This window comes from Rhinopithecus roxellana, chromosome 21, assembly GCF_007565055.1.
Source record: "Rhinopithecus roxellana isolate Shanxi Qingling chromosome 21, ASM756505v1, whole genome shotgun sequence".
NCBI classification, from domain to species: Eukaryota; Metazoa; Chordata; class Mammalia; order Primates; family Cercopithecidae; genus Rhinopithecus; species Rhinopithecus roxellana.
In genome coordinates this window covers 16,021,627-16,039,230 of record NC_044569.1, presented here as the reverse complement: position 1 = coordinate 16,039,230, position 17,604 = coordinate 16,021,627, and the positions used below count along the sequence as shown (strand labels likewise).

At 39.1% G+C, this 17,604-nt stretch overlaps 1 protein-coding gene across 5 annotated transcripts in view; it reads right to left on the bottom strand.

Moving 5' to 3' along the window:
- MAPRE2 (microtubule associated protein RP/EB family member 2) overlaps positions 1-17,604 on the bottom strand; it is a 162,877-nt gene that overhangs the window by 67,464 nt on the left and 77,809 nt on the right. For 4 of the 5 annotated variants that reach the window (XR_004055690.1, XM_010362716.2, XM_010362715.2 and 1 more), the window contains one exon: positions 6,058-6,185. The exons of the other annotated variant lie outside the window; for it this stretch is intronic. Coding sequence is in view for 3 of the 4 variants with exons in the window: in XM_010362715.2 (XP_010361017.1) it covers positions 6,058-6,185 (128 nt within the window). In the remaining variant the exon portion in view is untranslated. The remainder of the gene's footprint in view (positions 1-6,057; positions 6,186-17,604) is intronic. 5 annotated transcript variants of the gene reach the window in all.

Here is a 17,604-nt window from a genome sequence, read left to right as displayed (position 1 = left end):
TCTGAGTAAATCTCTCTACTGACTCCCTATGTCCCTACCTCCCTTCATTTACTTCCTTCTTTGTATGCTCAAAGCACTTGCAAACCAGCACTTACCACAGTGTGGTCTCTGGTCTTTTGTAAGACAGTACTCTGCTGTACAGAGCTCTTTGAGGGCAATGACTATGTCTTATTTATCACTGGCTCTCCAGGGCCTACCCCAAAGAAAGGCTCAAAATATACCTGTTAAATAAAACTAAATTGATTATCAGAATTGAATGCAGTAAGGACATAAACGAAGATGTGGCTGGTTGCTTTCAAAGATATATCATCCATAGGTGTAAAAAAAAAATTATAGAGCAATCTGGTAAATGAAGGTGAATGCATACACACTTTTCACCATCATGGTATTTAGCATTACAAAAGACAGTAAACAAAAAGCCCCAAGAAAAATAGAAACATCAATTTCTGTTTATCTTCAGTAGCAAAGTGTCAAGACATAAATGAACAAATTCGGAGGGGAAAAAAACCTACTGTATTATCTATCCTGCTCCAAAAATAAACTCCCTTTCAACCAGTGCATTAGTGGAGACAATAGAGTATATTACCACATATTACTGCCTGAAGCAACTGATCATGAGGCTCGACCCCTCCCCACCATTATCCAACTCTTTTTTTTGTCCCCTTCTTCTCCAATTAGTTGATATGCTGAGACCATATAAACTTTTAAAATTAGCATAAGTCAAATAATTTGAGAAAAAAACTTCATCAAAAAAACCAAAAAGACTCTATGTAATATATCACAAATATGAATAATATTTCATTATATTACAATTATCTCCCTAACAATAGTAATATAATCTAACTTTCTTACAGCAAATAACAATGATTTTATAAAGCTAAGTAAACTCTTACGCTTACAGACACTGACAGAATATCCTTACTTGGTTTCAATACCAGAGAGCCAGTAAGAGAAGCCCTACTAAATTTAGACTCTGAGCTGATTTCATCAGTAACCTGTCCTGACAGAGGTCTCTGTGGATGGAAGAGAGGAGGCACAGGGACAACACATGAGGCTGGGATCAACCTATTTAACAGGCACAAATCTGCGGCCAAAAATGGTCACAAAGAACACTCTGCTGGGCTCAGGAATGATGGCCGTCAGGGTAGGCCCTGGGACCTACACCAGGGCCATCTGATGGCTACACCTGTGTGAATCCCAGAGTGTACTCTGAATGCTAGCTCCTTTCACACAGCCATCACGTAACCAGAATTGCAAATGTGACTGCAATATCATTAGCCAAATTCAGAAGCTCTCCTGGAGGAACAAAATACCAGTGACTTGATCCAAGACAAAGCTTGTACCAATTTAGTGAAGCACACATTGAAACTGAATCAAATCCTGATCATTTTTCTCTTTCATGTTTTTAAAGCAAGTCAAGAAAATATCTCAATTTTCCATCTAAAAATGGTTTAATTCAAACGACATTTTATTAAATACTAAAATGTTCAGGAAAATAACAGCTCTCAGTGACAGACAGTGACAGTCCAGGATATAGTGACAGTCCAGGCAGTGCCAGCCCTACATGCAGACTGTATCTAGCATTTGCCACAAGGCAGGTGTCTGCTCAGCTAGTGGAGGGGTGGGGATGAGGGAGGGAAGGTGCACGGGGAGAAAAGCGCAGGCTGCACCAGCCTTGTGAGGATGGGAGTCAAGGGAGGTGCTCAGTCTGCCAAGCAGCAAGGATGACCCAGCAATAGACCCAGTGACTTTGCTGCTTAGCTCTAGCCTAAGGCAGAAGATCAGGGCACAGAAAATTAATGTCACAAAGAAGTCTCAAAGGAGGTTTGAGGTGAGGAGTGAGGGAGAGGAAAAGAAGTAAAAGACGCACTTTCTCCCACTCCATGCTACTTCTCCCTCCCCATTTCCTTTTCTTCCCCTCTAAGTCGCCTCTTCTCTATCACCTCCAGTAAGGTATCTAAAGTTGCTAAAGCTTTTAGAGATTTTTAGCACCATGCTGTCCATTCACCCTCATCACTACCTTATAAAAGATTTAGTAAATTAGTTTGAGCTAGTACTAACACACACACACAAAATTCCCTATTACCCCCCACAAAGCCCTATAACTTTTGTAAAGCAATTGAATTAAAATACAAAATATTTATAAGCTGAACCAATCTGATATTACATGTGGTTCAACCTTCTCACTCCACCATGGAAAATCTGCAATTATTCATTTCAAAATAGATTTAGGTGAGCAACAGATTGCTGAATTATTATGGGTAGTATTCACATTCATTAATAGCCCACTCTCCATTTATACAGCTCACATTTTTACTTGAAACTTAAAAGCTGTTTGTCACAAGAAATAAATGAAAACCAGATATGCATATAATTATATGACCCAGATTTAGGGTTCAAAGAAAATTTTCATGAGGTTATATTCTTGGGATAAAAAAACAGGAGATAACAGTGAGTCATTTTCATTGTTTTGTAACTTACTACAAGCATATTTCCAAGGGTTCTACTTTCTCACACCATCTTTCCTTTAAAAAGCTTTTAAAAATGCCTACATGGAAACAAATTAGATGTTATATAAAGGCAGAAAATACTAAGTAAAACACAACACCAATGTGAGGCAATCTTTTAGCTCTTCATGAATTAAAGAAAAGCTGGTGTTAGTTTTAATATCGAGCTGGAGGGAGATCTCTTAGCTGGAAAATTTTAAAAACAGAAATAGGAAATAATGCAATAGGAAAAAAATTCAAACTGGGAACCACCAGGATTGGAGCATAAGTCTTCAGGAAAGACAGTAAGAAATGATGTTGAAATTTTAAATCATTTTAAATATGAGAAAGTATTTCGTGTATGTTTTTCCTGGGCATACTGCTAAAATAAAATCCCACACAGAAAACTAAAAAAATTAAAATAAACATTGAAGAAAAATATTACCTAAGAAATCTGACTACTCATAAGTATGAGGAATATAAGTCACTTAAGTCAACAATACTTGGCTTTGTTCCTATCCTAATAGCACTGTCCTCGCTGCCTTAAATATTTTCTAGAACAATGAAGGGTATAAATAAGTAATTTCATAAATAAATAAACAGAAAGATAGCTTCCTCCTCCTAAATGCTAAAGACAAAAGTCACAGATTAAATTATGAACAAGGAAACTTCCAAGGACGTTTTGGATAATTTAACCTCATTTTCATTGGTTTAGGGTAAAATGTACTGCAAGCTCTAGGCTGCGGCACAGAAGTACTTAAACTTGTACTTGTTAAACTCAGATTTCTAGGCTACACTCAGAGGTACTGATTTAGGTCATCTGCTTTCTTTCAGCGGTTCCCCAGGAAATTATAAAAGCACAGAGTCTATAGTTTATACCTTGAGAAAACTGCTACCTAAAATAAAAGACCTGTCTCTCTATTATGAAGATTAACTTCCTTTTTCTTTTTTCTTCTAGCAAGAAACGTATTTCAGAGCAGAAAGAAAACTTTAAATCTACTTCATTCTTCTGAACCATCAATCTTGTAATTTTAGGCAACTAGTAAGTTATCCTAATGGTAATTATGTGTATCTGTTAAATAGTGATCAAAATTGCTTCTACAGGTCTTTTGTGTTTGTAAATCAAGCCACACTTGATGGCAGTACAGCTACAAAAGCTGTAAATGCTTTAAGATAACCATATATGAATCCTTTACAAACGTCCCTTAAAATTTTGTTGAATTTGCTTTATGAGAAACTTTAAAGATCTGCAAAGATTATGTATATTGCTTATAAACAAATACATTTACTACAGAATCTAAAAATTACAATTTGCTCTTATTTCATTTGCTACCAAAAACTCTCCAAGTGTATTTCAGCATCGGAAGTTCCTCATGGTTTCCTTTAATATTTAAGACTCATGCCTGGGGATTTTCTCTGGAAGCCTTTTCATTATCCCCTTCCTTCCTATGTCTCTTTTTCTTGATAACCAACCTTGTTTCCCTTATCCAAATGCACACATACCCACTTTGTGGGTAAGATACACATTTTTGTCTTTGCCCCTTAGCAGTTGCAAATCGCAGTTCATTCATCTCCAAAATGAGTATTTCTGAGGGAAAACCATGCGTTAGGCATCGTGAAGAAATAGACAATTTCACAACGACATACAAAGGGGTATGCGCTTTCAACAGAGTGACTGCTAATAACAGAAACTGTTTTTGGTTTCTTTTTCGGCAGCAAGTTAAAAATAAAATATCAGAGAGCTCAAGAATGCACAGCAAGTACAGCATAGTAATATTTGGGTATGTAGAGATCTGAAGTTGCATAAGCTGCAATACAAGTTGTTTACGAAAGTAACTTTTAAAGACACTTCAGTAGATCAACAATATATATGCCTGGTACATAACCATCATAGTCTAAGTCAGCTTTTCTCCATCTTGTATTGAAGGGCAAAGAAGTAGTTAGCTAGCATCCACTACTGACCTCATAAATCACAAGACTTCATGTCTGAGACCTACGCATAGATTTGTGGGTGAGGCAACGCCTAAGTTCTGGCCAACCTTACCGTCATCCTCGTGGGAAAAATGATCACAGGGAAAGAGATGTCAATCATACTCAAAGTTAGTTCTCTAGGAGTATTCTGATTAAATCCAGACCTGGTGAAGGGAGAATATTTACACTGGTGGGTGTTGGACTCAGACAACATCTGAAAGTGACTACTGGGGGCTTTTGAAATTCTAACTGCACTGTATAAAATCTTTTTACTTGACCCTCTGGCAAAAAGAGCAATGTTGACTTCTTCATATCTATTCTGACTCATGAAATTTCACACAAATACATTTAAGTGGTATTTTCTATTTTCTAATACCATTTTCATGTTGAAGCCAAAGGGAAAGAAGAAATCTCTTATCTATTTGTTTACTGGAAGGAAACATTCCCTGTTTCCAAAGAAGGACTGCTTATTTCTTTCATAAATACTCAGACCTAAGAATGGATTAATTTACCAGCAGCATATTTTTTGTTTTGTTCTGTTTAAGAGACAGGGTCTCACTGTGTCACCTAGGCTGTTATGCAGTGGCACAGTCATAGCTCACCACAGCCTCGAACTCTGGGCTCAAGTGATCCTTCCATTTTGGCCTCCCAAAGTGCTAGGATTACAGGTGTAAGTCACCAACACCCGGCCTAGCAGCACACTTTTTAAAACATCCTCCTAATTTCTCATTGAAGTCAAATATTTTTATTTTTTAAACAAGTTTAACTCAATATATATTCCTTGCAGACCTACCTCATACCAAGTAGAAGCAACTACAGGCATTCAACAAAGAACAAAATGCAGTCCTGTCCTCAAGGATTCTCAGCACCTTCAGGGCTAGGAGGAGCTAGACATCCTAACACGGCGTGGCAAGTGTCATTCTGTAGGATGAGCACAGTGTTTCAGGAACACCACGGAGCCTGGGAGGCCGGGAAATGCTTCCCAGAGCAGGTGGCAGGTGAGCCAGATTTGAAAGTGTTAGCAAGATTTTCCCACAAATGAAAAGAAGGGGAAAGACCTCAGCAAAGGAACCATGAAAAAAGCTATGGGATACACAAGGGAAAGAGTCTTTAGGGAACAAAGATTATTTTGTGGGTCTGAGGTATAAGGGAGAGAGATGTGGAGGGTGGAATGGAGACTAATAAGGACTTCATTAGTCTACGAAGAGAGTTTGAAGTTTATCCTGTATGAGGACAATGCGGAGCCCTGGAGGTTTTAAAGGAGGAGTGTTGTAAGAACCAATTGGTGTTTTCAGGAGGCAAGTGTGATGGCAGACGGGATGACAGAGAAGAGGTTAGGAGCCAGTGAGAGGCATTGCAAAGCTCAAGCAAGAGACCTTTCCAATATGTGTCCGCATGGCTCTGCTTGTGCTCCTGGATGCTCATAAACACTTTTCCCAATATGTCCTTTAGTTATATCTGAGTTTTTCCCCCTTTAATTACATGCCAATAGAATATATACTTTTTCTGACCCAAAATATAGCAGCTGTGGTTCATAAAATCACATTCCACATGACAGACTGTAAACATTTAGGTAAACACTTAAAAGAATATGTCTTACCTGAACAAAGCTGTTCCACTTTTGTGTAGTTTAAAGATACTATGTCATTAACCCATGCAATGATGTCATGTCTGCTCATAGTCTCTTGGGTTATCGAGGTAGAATACACATTGACTGCCATTCCCCAACTAGAAAAAAACCAAAGAAGTTTATTTACCAACAAGGAAATTAACTCAGAAACACAAAAGATACCTATTCAAGGTCAAGATCCTGGCAGGACTCCAGGGACGTAAAAGTCCTGCTCTGGCTAAGCCCTTTAGCTTCTTTTTCTATTTTACATATTTGCATTAAAATTATTAAATATCACATATTTTTCATGCAGTACCATTTTATATCTCTCCAATTAAATAAAATGTTTTTCAGGTTCTGAGATTCCTAATTCATAACACAATTCAGAGTCTCCCTTTTGACTGTAAGTCTAGGTGTGATATTAAAAAGTTACCAGGTTTGTGGCAGTATACACCAGAGTAATCTGTTAGTTTCATACATTATTTCATAGCGCTCACTACAAAGACTTGGAAACATCAGTGTTTTGGGGTTTGGCCATTCTAGTAGGTGTGTAGTGACAAAGGATTATTTTAAAAATATTTAAACCTGGATGAAAATTTTCCTCAAGGATCTAGAACTAGAAATACCATATGACCCAGCCATCCCATTACTGGGTATATACCCAAAGGATTATAAATCATGCTGCTATAAAGACACATGCACACGCATGTTTATTGCAGCACTATTCACAATAGCAAAGACTTGGAATCAACCCAAATGTCCATCAGTGACAGCCTGGATTAAGAAAATGTGGCACATATACACCATGGAATACTATGCAGCCATAAAAAAGGATGAGTTCATGTCCTTTGTAGGGACATGGATGCAGCTGGAAACCATCATTCTCAGCAAACTATCGCAAGAACAGAAAACCAAACACCGCATGTTCTCACTCATAGGTGGGAATTCAACATGAGATCACTTGGATATGGGAAGGGGAACATCACACACCGGGGGCTATTGTGAGGAGGGGGAAGGGGGGAGGGGGGAGGGATGGCATTGGGAGTTATACTTGATGTAAATGACGAGTTGATGGGTGCTGATGAGTTGATGGGTGCAGCACACCAACATGGCGCATGTATACATATATAACAAACCTGCACGTTGTGCACATGTAACCTAGAACTTAAAGTATAATTTAAAAAAAATATTTAAACCTGGATGAAAATTTGCAATTTTACCTAGTTTGTGGAATATATACATATTGATATATTGTATATATGTATACGCATATATTATAGCTATGTATTAATTTCTATTTTGGAAACTTTCAAATACATGGAAAGGGAAGAAAAGAGAATAAAAAACCAGTTAGGTTTACCCCTTGGATTCAAGAGTTATCAATACTTGACCATCTTGTTTGATTTATACTCCTATCAATTCCCCTTGTGTCAATCCCATCCTAGCCTACAAGCCAGATTATTTTGGAGTAAGTGCCAATCATCACATAATTTCACCTATAAGTGTTTCAGTGTGTCTCTGAAAAATATTTTTTTAAAAAAGCACAATATTATCACACCTAAAAATGAAAATAATTACTTATATCAAATATGCATTTCAATATATTATAATTCAAATTTAACTTCAGATTGCTTGAATCTGGATTCATATAAGGTTCATACATTATGATTCTTTGATATGTTCTTTAAATTTCTTTATAAGTTTCTTCTCTATTTCTAATCTTTCCTTGCAATTTAAAAAAAAAGTTGTTGAAGGAACTGGGTTGTCTGACAGAGTTTCCACATTCTGGATTTTTCTCATTGTATCACATTGCTGTGGTTTAAAATGTTTCTCTGTCCTCTGCATCCCTACAGACTGATAATTCCATCTAGAGCCTTGATCTTATTCAAGTTCTAATGGGATGGAGATTTGATGCCATCAAGCACAACTCTGGGCTTTGACACCTAATCTGCCATCAGTACACTGCTTGGTAATGCAAAAGCTTTCCATTACTGCCTGAAGAAGAAACCAATAGAAAAGCCCATCAGCTGCCAAAGGTTATGCCAGTATATGACAATTACATCAAACAGACTATTTCATGGCATTTTTGAACTTCCATCAGAAGGCATATAATTATAACTTCTGACTGCCTGCTTCCATGATATTGTTAGCTCTGATATTTGCCTAGATCCAATAATTCACTACAACTTCAAAGTGATATTCTATTATTCATTCTTGATTTATTAGCTGGAATAATTCTACAAAGAGAAATTCCCTCTGAGGTACCCTGAGATACAGGTCATCGAGGAAAGGCAGGAGAGGTGCCTAACTCTTTTTCTCTATTTGCCAGTTTTCAAAGTGATGAGTAGTTCCCTAATATTCCCCAAACATGACCAACTAAGTTTTTGTTCTTATATTTTGAAGTATAATTATGAATCCACGGACTTAAAACATATTTGACATGTTTCAGTCCATTTACATTATACCTTTATTGACGAAAGCTTGCAAGAGCTTATTCAAGCTGGCTTCTGAGTTCTTCTGACACAGTCTTAGTGGTCTTTGATAACCTTCTTCTTTTCCAATATGACAATATGTTCCAGGCCCAACTTATATATTTCTTGCCTCCGACCTAAAACCAGTAATTTCTCCAAGCATTCCTGATTCCTTTTAGTGAAAAATGGTATTTAAGAGATACAGAAGTAATATTTTTAAACATGACTAGATATAATAGCAAAATCTATAGTATATAGGTTTTAGACAAAAATCTGTATTTTATGAAATAGTTGTGCTTGGAGTTCCTATTTATGCTCACGAAAGCAATAAAAATCTGCTTTCTACTTTAAAGTGCTAAACGAAGGTTTTATCTAGAAATAAATGTAAAAATAAACATCTATCTCGCCATTCCCAGAAGCACCCTTATCTCTAAATTGTCTTCTTGTAAAGATCTGAAAAATCCCACAGCATTGGAATCTCAGATAGTGTGACCATAATTACTGCTTTCTACACCATTATTAAAGGTTTTTTACTTTTTGGTTAACAACTTCCACTGTTTTCTTTAGTCTATCATTTATTAAACAAAACCATTTGCTTTTTAAATCTAGTCAATTTTTAAAATCACCTATGCAAATTATGTATAATCTTAGTAAGGGTAAAGAATTCAAAATTTAAAATATTTTGGACTGATGAAATTATAATATACTGGCATAACTTTTGGCAGCTGATGGGCTTTTCTAGTGGTTTCTTCTTCAGGCGGTAATGGAAAGCTTCTGCATTACCAGGCAATGTACTGAGGAAGGATATGGTGTCGAGGCTCAGGGTTATGCTAGATGGCACCAAACCAAATTGAGATGAAATTTTTAACCCAGATGATTAAAAAAAATCTAAATGCAAAGCAGAGAAGACACAAACAGATCTGTGTTTTAGAAAAATAACCCATACGCAAGTCAGTAAAAATGTTCTGTGGCTACATAAGAGAAAGTAATATACAACAGAAGTACAGGTAGAAGAGTAATGACATCTTTTTAAAAATCCATATGAATAAGGAAGCAAGTCATTTGCTGCAGTTTGTCAATAAATCACACTTTCCTCCAAGTCTTTGTTGATAACATTCACTTAAGGACAACAATTGTCCTTTCATAATGTAAACAGACATTCAGCTCACAAAGGCAAGTCAAGGCACTATCTGTCTTCAAGTAGTTCATTAAGATGATCAGGTAAACAATGAAAACAGCACCAGACCTGGGCTTTAGAACAATTCTGGGTACTTAGTTACCAGGCACATCACTCAAATCTCCACCATGCCCCCTCGCTAGCCAACACAGCTGTAGTCCCCACAAGCCCTGCAGTAGGGGCCACCATGTGTTAAGGGACCCACGGATAACTGGTTTAGAAGACAGATTAAATGAACTAGTGAAGGTGAGAAATAAAATAACACATTAAATGAGTAGACTTAAATACCTATTTCAAATTAATAGCAATGAAATCAATATAGTTAATTTCTATTTAACATCCCTGCATGATGGGAATATTCTTATAATCGATCTTCCCCTTTCCAAATTACAGCAAGGTACTTCTAAACCCACTTCACTCTGTGGCTGTCTTTGTTCCCATTGTTTGCCCCCAATCCAAACAAGCCAGCTCTTCTGATTTTAGGCCTGAGAGTTCTTAGTCTAGACTCACTTTCCCTGGAAGGGGAACTGTCCTGAATCTCCCGCAAGTCAAGTGTCAGCCAAAGTGGAAAAAGGATTGTATTCCTGCACTACCATTCACCCTTTTGCCTTCCCAATTCTTTCAGCTCCTGCTTTTTCTACAGGTGTGCTTTCCATATAGTCAAACCTAAATGATACAAGTGGCTAAAACATTCATGGAAGAACATTTATATATTTTTTCCAAATGTTAAACTCAGGTGAGAGAGTATTAAATTGTTCTAGTCCCTAGTTGGATACATTCTAAAATCCTAAGATTTCATTATGATTTCTGGGGTCTCAATCTACATGACAATATAAAGATAAAAGTACTTGTCCCTACCTAGTCTGCAGAAATGCTGCGTGGATAACACAAGGGAATTTTATATCTTTTTACAGATAGAGCGGTTCTATTGACCCTTGGAAGAATCCTGGGAGGAAAGCAGGGCAGGAATCATACTCTTCCCTTAGCCACAAACGTGGACACAAACTTCAATCCAGGACTGCTAGTCCTTAGGGATATTACCAATTCCATCAACATCCTATGGAAGGTAGGAATTATACAATTCAAAGGCTAATTTTTAATTAATGGAGTACTTCCCAAAGACTCAGTCAAGAAAGATAAACGGTTGTGAAAGGTAAGGTTATACTAATTATTACAGAACAAGGAGCAACTCACTTGCAGGGTTTATTCTCATGTTTGGATCTTCAGCATGTCTTTTACATGGAAACAACATTTTATTCTTAGGTGACTTGCCATATGGCCTCTAGGACACGAGCATCTCTCTGTCTCGTCCTTGCAAAGGAGAAAGTCAAAGCACTGTCTCCCACTTTGTGGCTTTCAATTGGAATCTCAACCAGATCACTGTTGTTTAAGATCTGGTCAGTGCAAGCCGGGTGCGGTGGCTCATGCCTGTTATCCAGCACTTTCAGAGGCCGAGGTGGGTGGATCACCTGAGGTCAGGAGTTCGAGACCGGCCTGGCCCACATGGCGAAACCCTGTCTCTACTAAAAATATAAAAATTAGCTGGGTGTGGTGGCATGCGCCTGTAGTCTCAGCTACTAGGGAGGCTAAGGCAGGAGAATCGCTTGAACCCAGGAGGCAGAGGTTGCAGTGAGTTGAGATTGGGCTACTGCACTCCAGCCTGGGTGAGAGAGTGAGACTCCCTCTCAAAACAAAACAAAAACAAAAACAAAAACAAAACATCTGGTCAGTGCAACACCTCAGCAAGTAGGAGACAAGGCAAGAACACTTTCCTAGCACTGTAGTCCTTGGGTCACCATACTTTAATATTGTATTTAAATTTTATTTTAAAACAAATTTGCATTTATTGCCCCTACTTCAAAATAAACTAATAATCACAATACATTTATACACTTGTTACATGAATGTTAGAATGTCTTTCTGGGAAGGTGGGAATAAGGTTTTTTTTTTTTTGAGACAGTCTTGCTCTGTCGCCCAGGCTGGAGTGCAGTGGCACGATCTCAGCTCACTGCAACCTCCACCTCCCTGGTCAAGCAATTCCCCTGCCTCAGCCTCCCAAATAGCTGGGATTGCAGGCACGTGCCACCATGCCCAGCTAATTTTTTTGGTATGTTTTAGTAGAGACGGGGTTTCACCATGTTCTCCAGACTGGTCTGGAACTCCTGACCTCAGGCAATCTGCCCGCCTCGGCCTCCCAAAGTGCTGGGATTACAGGCGTGAGCCACCGCACCCAGCTGGTTTTTTCTTTTGTTTTGCAAAAAGAGAGAGAAAAATACGCACACACACACACACACACACAAATCCCTTCAGACCTCTATCAGGCAAAGTCACGACTCTAGCTTGTCTGTGGATAGTGACCACTGATACACACGACTTTAGAAAAAGGACAGCCTCTGGCTAACGGCCAATGTGTAGATTTTGCTCAGTTTCATCCTTTATTCAGTATTTGGCGGTGGTGTTGGGTGGAGAGGTACAGCAATGTTATGCTCTGCAGCAGTGATTGAATCAGACACATTAGACACTGCATTTCTGCTTACCAAAACAAATGGAGTTTTACGTGGGTCAATGAGACCTGAGTTAGCCTACTGAGGAAACTATGAATTCTACTACCTTTACCAGTTCAGCACATAAAATTTAACTACAAAATATTCAACAATTTTGTCCAAGAACAAATTTGGCAAGGTTTGTGAATTATTCCAGAGAAGTGGCTCTTTCAAATTAAGCAAATATATAAAACATCCTAGCTAGCATTATGAATGTTAACTGAAATAATTTCTTCTTATGTAATTCATTTTGTCTCTCTGCCCTGCCTCACCCCTTGCAAACACACTATCAGCCATACTTCAGGGGAGGGGGCTGCCTGTCCTCATTTTCTCTTTTCGCACTTTCATCGATCCCTCATTTTGGAGGACAAAACAGTATATACACATATATGTATATTTTTTCCAGCAGGGTTAATGATAGGCCAATTGTTGTCCCAGGATCTGGCTCTGGTCCCATTTGGCATGTGTGGCTGTAAGGAAAAGGGTCTAATGTGAAACCTATTTTGATTTTTTTTTTTTTTTTTTTTTTTTGAGACGAGATTTTGCTCTGTTGTTCAGGCTGGAGTGCAGTCCAGGCTGGAATGCAGTGGTGAGATCTTGGCTCACAACAACCTCTGCCTCCTGGGCTCATGCAATCCTACTGTATCAGCATCCCTGAGTAGCCAGGACCACAGGTGTGAACCAATACACTGGACAGATTATTTATTTTTTTATTTTTTTATTTTTATTTTTTAAAGAGACAGGGTCTCACTCTGCTGTCTAGGCTGGAGTGCAGTGGTGCCATCACAGCTCACTGCAGGCTCAATCTCCTGAGCTAAAGCAATCCTCTTAGCCTCTCAAGTAGCTGGGACTACAGGCATGTGCCACCACTCCCGGCTTACTTTTCATTTTTTTGTAGAGACAAGGGTCTTACAATGTTGCACAGGCTAATCTTGAACTCCTGGGCTCAAAAAGCAATCCTTCCGACTTGGGCTCTTAAAGTGCTGGGATTACAGGTGTTAGCCACAGTACCCAGCCTGATTTTTTCATTTTTATATCATCTAAAGTCTGAGTTCATCAAAATTCCCAAATTTAGGCATGCTCATCTGCAGAAGAACAGCCTCCATAAGTGGTTGACTGCTATCTGCTGCTCTGTAAGGAGACCCTGTTTGGCCTGGATTTACTTACACCAAACTCACTTGGAGGCTGAGCCTTTAAAGGGCCTTTTAAATTTAAGCTACCTTCTTCTTCTTCTTTTTAAAGTTACCTTCTTTATGTCACTCCTTAAAGGAGTCCACATTCAACTGGAAACTTCATGTTCAATATAAAATGTTCTGAAAGTTCAACCCACCACATACCAATGTACTCTGTTCACACATGTGGCAGTGACAACCATACTCATATTTGTGATATGTGTAACTGTCTTTCTTTTCTCTCATAACAATCTCTATTTTCAACATGTTCTCCCATCACTGGGGAAAGTAATCCACTACCAACAGTTTAGGGTAAATACATGCAGTGCACTCTTCACCCAGTTTCATGCAAATGAAACAATGAGCAGACAACAAGAGAGATACAAAGAAAAAAGTATATTTTTCTTTCACCTAAGAAACTTATTTCTTTGGGCTTGAGCATATAATGATTTCTGAATTTCTTGTAACCAAAGTGGTTTATTAAGGTAATGGTTAGAAATATCGATGCTTCTTTGGAAATGAAGTCCAACTAACCAGGTGTCTGAGATCCTTTCAAAATGTTTCTACACATGCCAACAGGGGAGAAGGACCTGTGATCCAAAAGAATGCCTTTCTTTGCCAGTCATTGGACTTTTGCTTGGTCTAGGTCAAGGCCACACTGTCAATTCTCATTTCACAGAGTTGTTCCCTGGTTAAAGGTTTTAAGATTCTCAAAGTTGGCCTGTTCCAACATACCAGGTAAAGTGAGGTGCATTATTTCAAATGCACTTGTAAAGAAGACTTTTTACTTAGAAGAATTTTGTATTATTCTAACAGAAATAGCCGTTTTGTAAACATTTCCAAGTATCTGCAAATATTATAAGAATTTTAAAAGAGATTTATCAATCACCAATATTTTCTTCTCTTAGAAGTGGCATCTTTCTAAAATAACCTGCAAACTGTACATTCATGCCAACAGATTAAATACTTAGCCAAAGGAAGAAACCTCAAAAGTTTTTCTCGAAGACTACTTCTGCATTAGAATATATGTTATCCTCCGGAGGGGAATGAAGAAATTCAGTCTCATCACAGACATCCCCTCAAATGTCTTTTCCTCTGAAAAGCCTTGTCATGACACAGATCCTGCCTGTGTGCCTCCTTCCCAGCGTCCTCACCACAAAAGGCTGATGTTAAATCTCCCACAGCCTCCCCTAATAATGAACTGGCTTCCATAGGGAGGGCCAGTGTAAATGTGTCTCCTGAACCAGAAACATCCTGCTTTTCATCTGCGCATAATTCATTCTCTAGGCTCAATACCTCGAGAGGCAGGATTTAAACATTTCACCCAAGGAAAGAATATCACCAGATCATTCTAGATTCATCACTTTCTCTTTATTTGTGACCTGCAATGTGGGCACAGAGAAAGTATTTGTTTGAGGAGGGAGATCAGGATGGAGCAAAGAGGGAGTCAAAGAGGGTGTCTTTGAAAGAAAAACCTTGACAGGATAAAATCTGGAGAGAGATTACAGGAACTATGGAGTTTTGCCTAAAACTGGGCAGTAAAGCTTCTGTTTAACTTGTGGACTAACTGCCATATGCATGGATTCTAGGGCTGCAATGGAATTTAGGAAGTCATTTATTGTCTCCAGGTAATAGCACACACAGCTGCTGTGGGCAGACCTGCACATATTTTATTTTTACTCTATGACTGTGATGGGATTAGACAGACAATGCAAGACCAACTCCTCCAGGCACAGATCCTCCCTGCGGGCAGGCCTCTCCATGTGGCAGGGGTGTGAGCGCGGAACTGACTTCACATAAGGATGATGGAGAAACATCAGGACACTGTCCATAATGACAACATACACATACTTCATTAAAATATAGACACTGAAATATACTATTTTCTTTCCTCAAAATCAGACACTGATGGTCGTGAACTAGTGAAGAAAACCAGTGTAAGAATGTTGAAAACTATGCTGTTTAGAGGAAGATGAGATAAATGTGGAGTTTTATCAGAGGTGCCTGTTCCCTACCGCAGGCTTTTCCAGGTGGCCTATCATTCCAATATGAATGTGCTCTTCATTATCAGTCACTGCTTAATGATAATGCTTTAAATGTGCGTACAAAGTTCCATTTAGTCTGACAATCAGAACTCCTAATGCCAGCTAATAACTGCCACCTCTGAGAGAGAATGAACAGAAAAATAATACCCTATTTCAGGGTGCCCATCCCTTTTACCATTAACGATTACTTTTCAACATGGAGATTAAGCTCTTTCTTGCCATATCACCAAGTATTCCACATACAATTTAAAAAAAAACCAGTATCATTAAAAGGCAGATATCTCCAACTGCCTACCATAGGGCATTCCATGAGTCACCTTGAAAATCAACTCCATTTTTAACAGCCTCATTGTTATTTATCTGCATTAACCTCATCCACTACCATTCATTAGGCAGCTCCTTGCATACAAAGCTTAGTTTGGCTAGCCACCCTACAGTAACTAAACAAAAAAAGACAAACTTTCAAAACAGTATATACGGGTGGATTTTTGTTTGGTTTTCTAAACTCAGACTTAACAAGTCAATAGCTACAGCCCTGAAATGACTTGAAAATTTGGCTCTTACCCAGAGTATGACAAAATTTTGGAATTCTAAAAAAGTTCTTTATGGCATTCATAATGCCCATGGATATGAATGAAACTTGACATGTACAATGAGAGAGTAAAAGGCTAAGCCCTCCCTGCCCCACATAGACATACGCTTCTTCATATGGTTAGAAATGCAGCTGATTACATTTGCCTAAATGTCCATCTGTTTCTAGCAGTGGGTGGCTTTGTCCATGCTCTGAAAATAATTTCAATGACCCAGAGCTCATTCCCATGCCACAGGGCTTGGCTGGTCTCCTCAGGGCACCAAATTTTCTCAGCACCCCCTCCCCCGCCAACTCAGCTCCCAGCACATCCACTCCTTCTTGACCATACGCCTTCTGTTTACTTTCCCAGCCCTACTTGGCCTCGTTCCCTCTTACCCTGACCTTAGCTCTCTCCCATGATCCCAAGTCATTTCCAGTCGCCCACACTGCCCCCAACCAGCAGGACCCTGGGTCAACCTTTCAGGACATGGGTGCTGCTGGTACCATAGTGGGTGGTCATGCTCCATTGTTAGTCCACTGCATAAAATTAGGTGCATGTGATATAGCAGAAGTGTATGCGGCCATGATGCTGCCACTAGGCAAAGTCCTGTGGTGCACACATTTTGTAGGACTGGTCCCCACCTCCTGGTTCTGAGCTCTCTTGTACTCTTGGTGGTGCTAGTTCCTTCTCAGGTACTTCGGTGTCTGTTTTTTCTAAACCTTCTCATAATAAGAAACAAATGACAGACCACAGCCTCAAGTTTCATCCTTAGGGATAAATGGGGCTCAAGACTTTATGCAACGGAAGAGCAGCTCGTTCCGGCACTTGGCAGGGTAGGCTGCATCTCATGCTTCAGGTTCGGCTCAAATGTCAACTCCCCAGTGAGCCCTCCATGCCCACCTCCGAAGTGGCTGCTTCCAGTTACTCCCACATCTTTCTACTCTGCCCTCGGTGATACTAACACCATTGGTAATTATCTTGCTTGTTTACCATTTGTCCACTCCTCTTGCCCCCAGGATGTAAGCTCTATGAAGGCAGAAACTTGACAGAATATGTTTTGTTTACAGCTGTATCTCCTGTGTCTGGAACTGTGTGTGGCACACAGTAGGTACACAATAAATAAATGCTGAATGAATGCAAACAAAGCTACCCCAAATCATACAAAAGGCAATTATCAATACGTGCCCCTAGTGCTATGTGAGATGGCTAGGAACAGACTGGGGCTGAGTGAACTAAAGGACCCTGTCTTCTATGTATTTTTTTTTTAAGGTGAGTAGAGAAATGTCTGGAACACACATACCAAAAGCTCCCTAGCTGCACTGCAGCTTAATGAGAGCTCTGTTTCCTAGGCATCAAGGTCACCAGCTTCTAGTTCCAAAACTATCAACCAGTTGGATAAATGGGCACGTGTCTCAACTCTTCGGGCTCTCCTTTTCTTCACAAGTAAAGCAGGGGAACTAGATTACAAGTTACAATAACTAATATTTACTGAAAACTTTCCACATGCCTAATGAAAGAGTAAAACAGGAATTTTCTCGTTTAATCTTTGCAACAATGC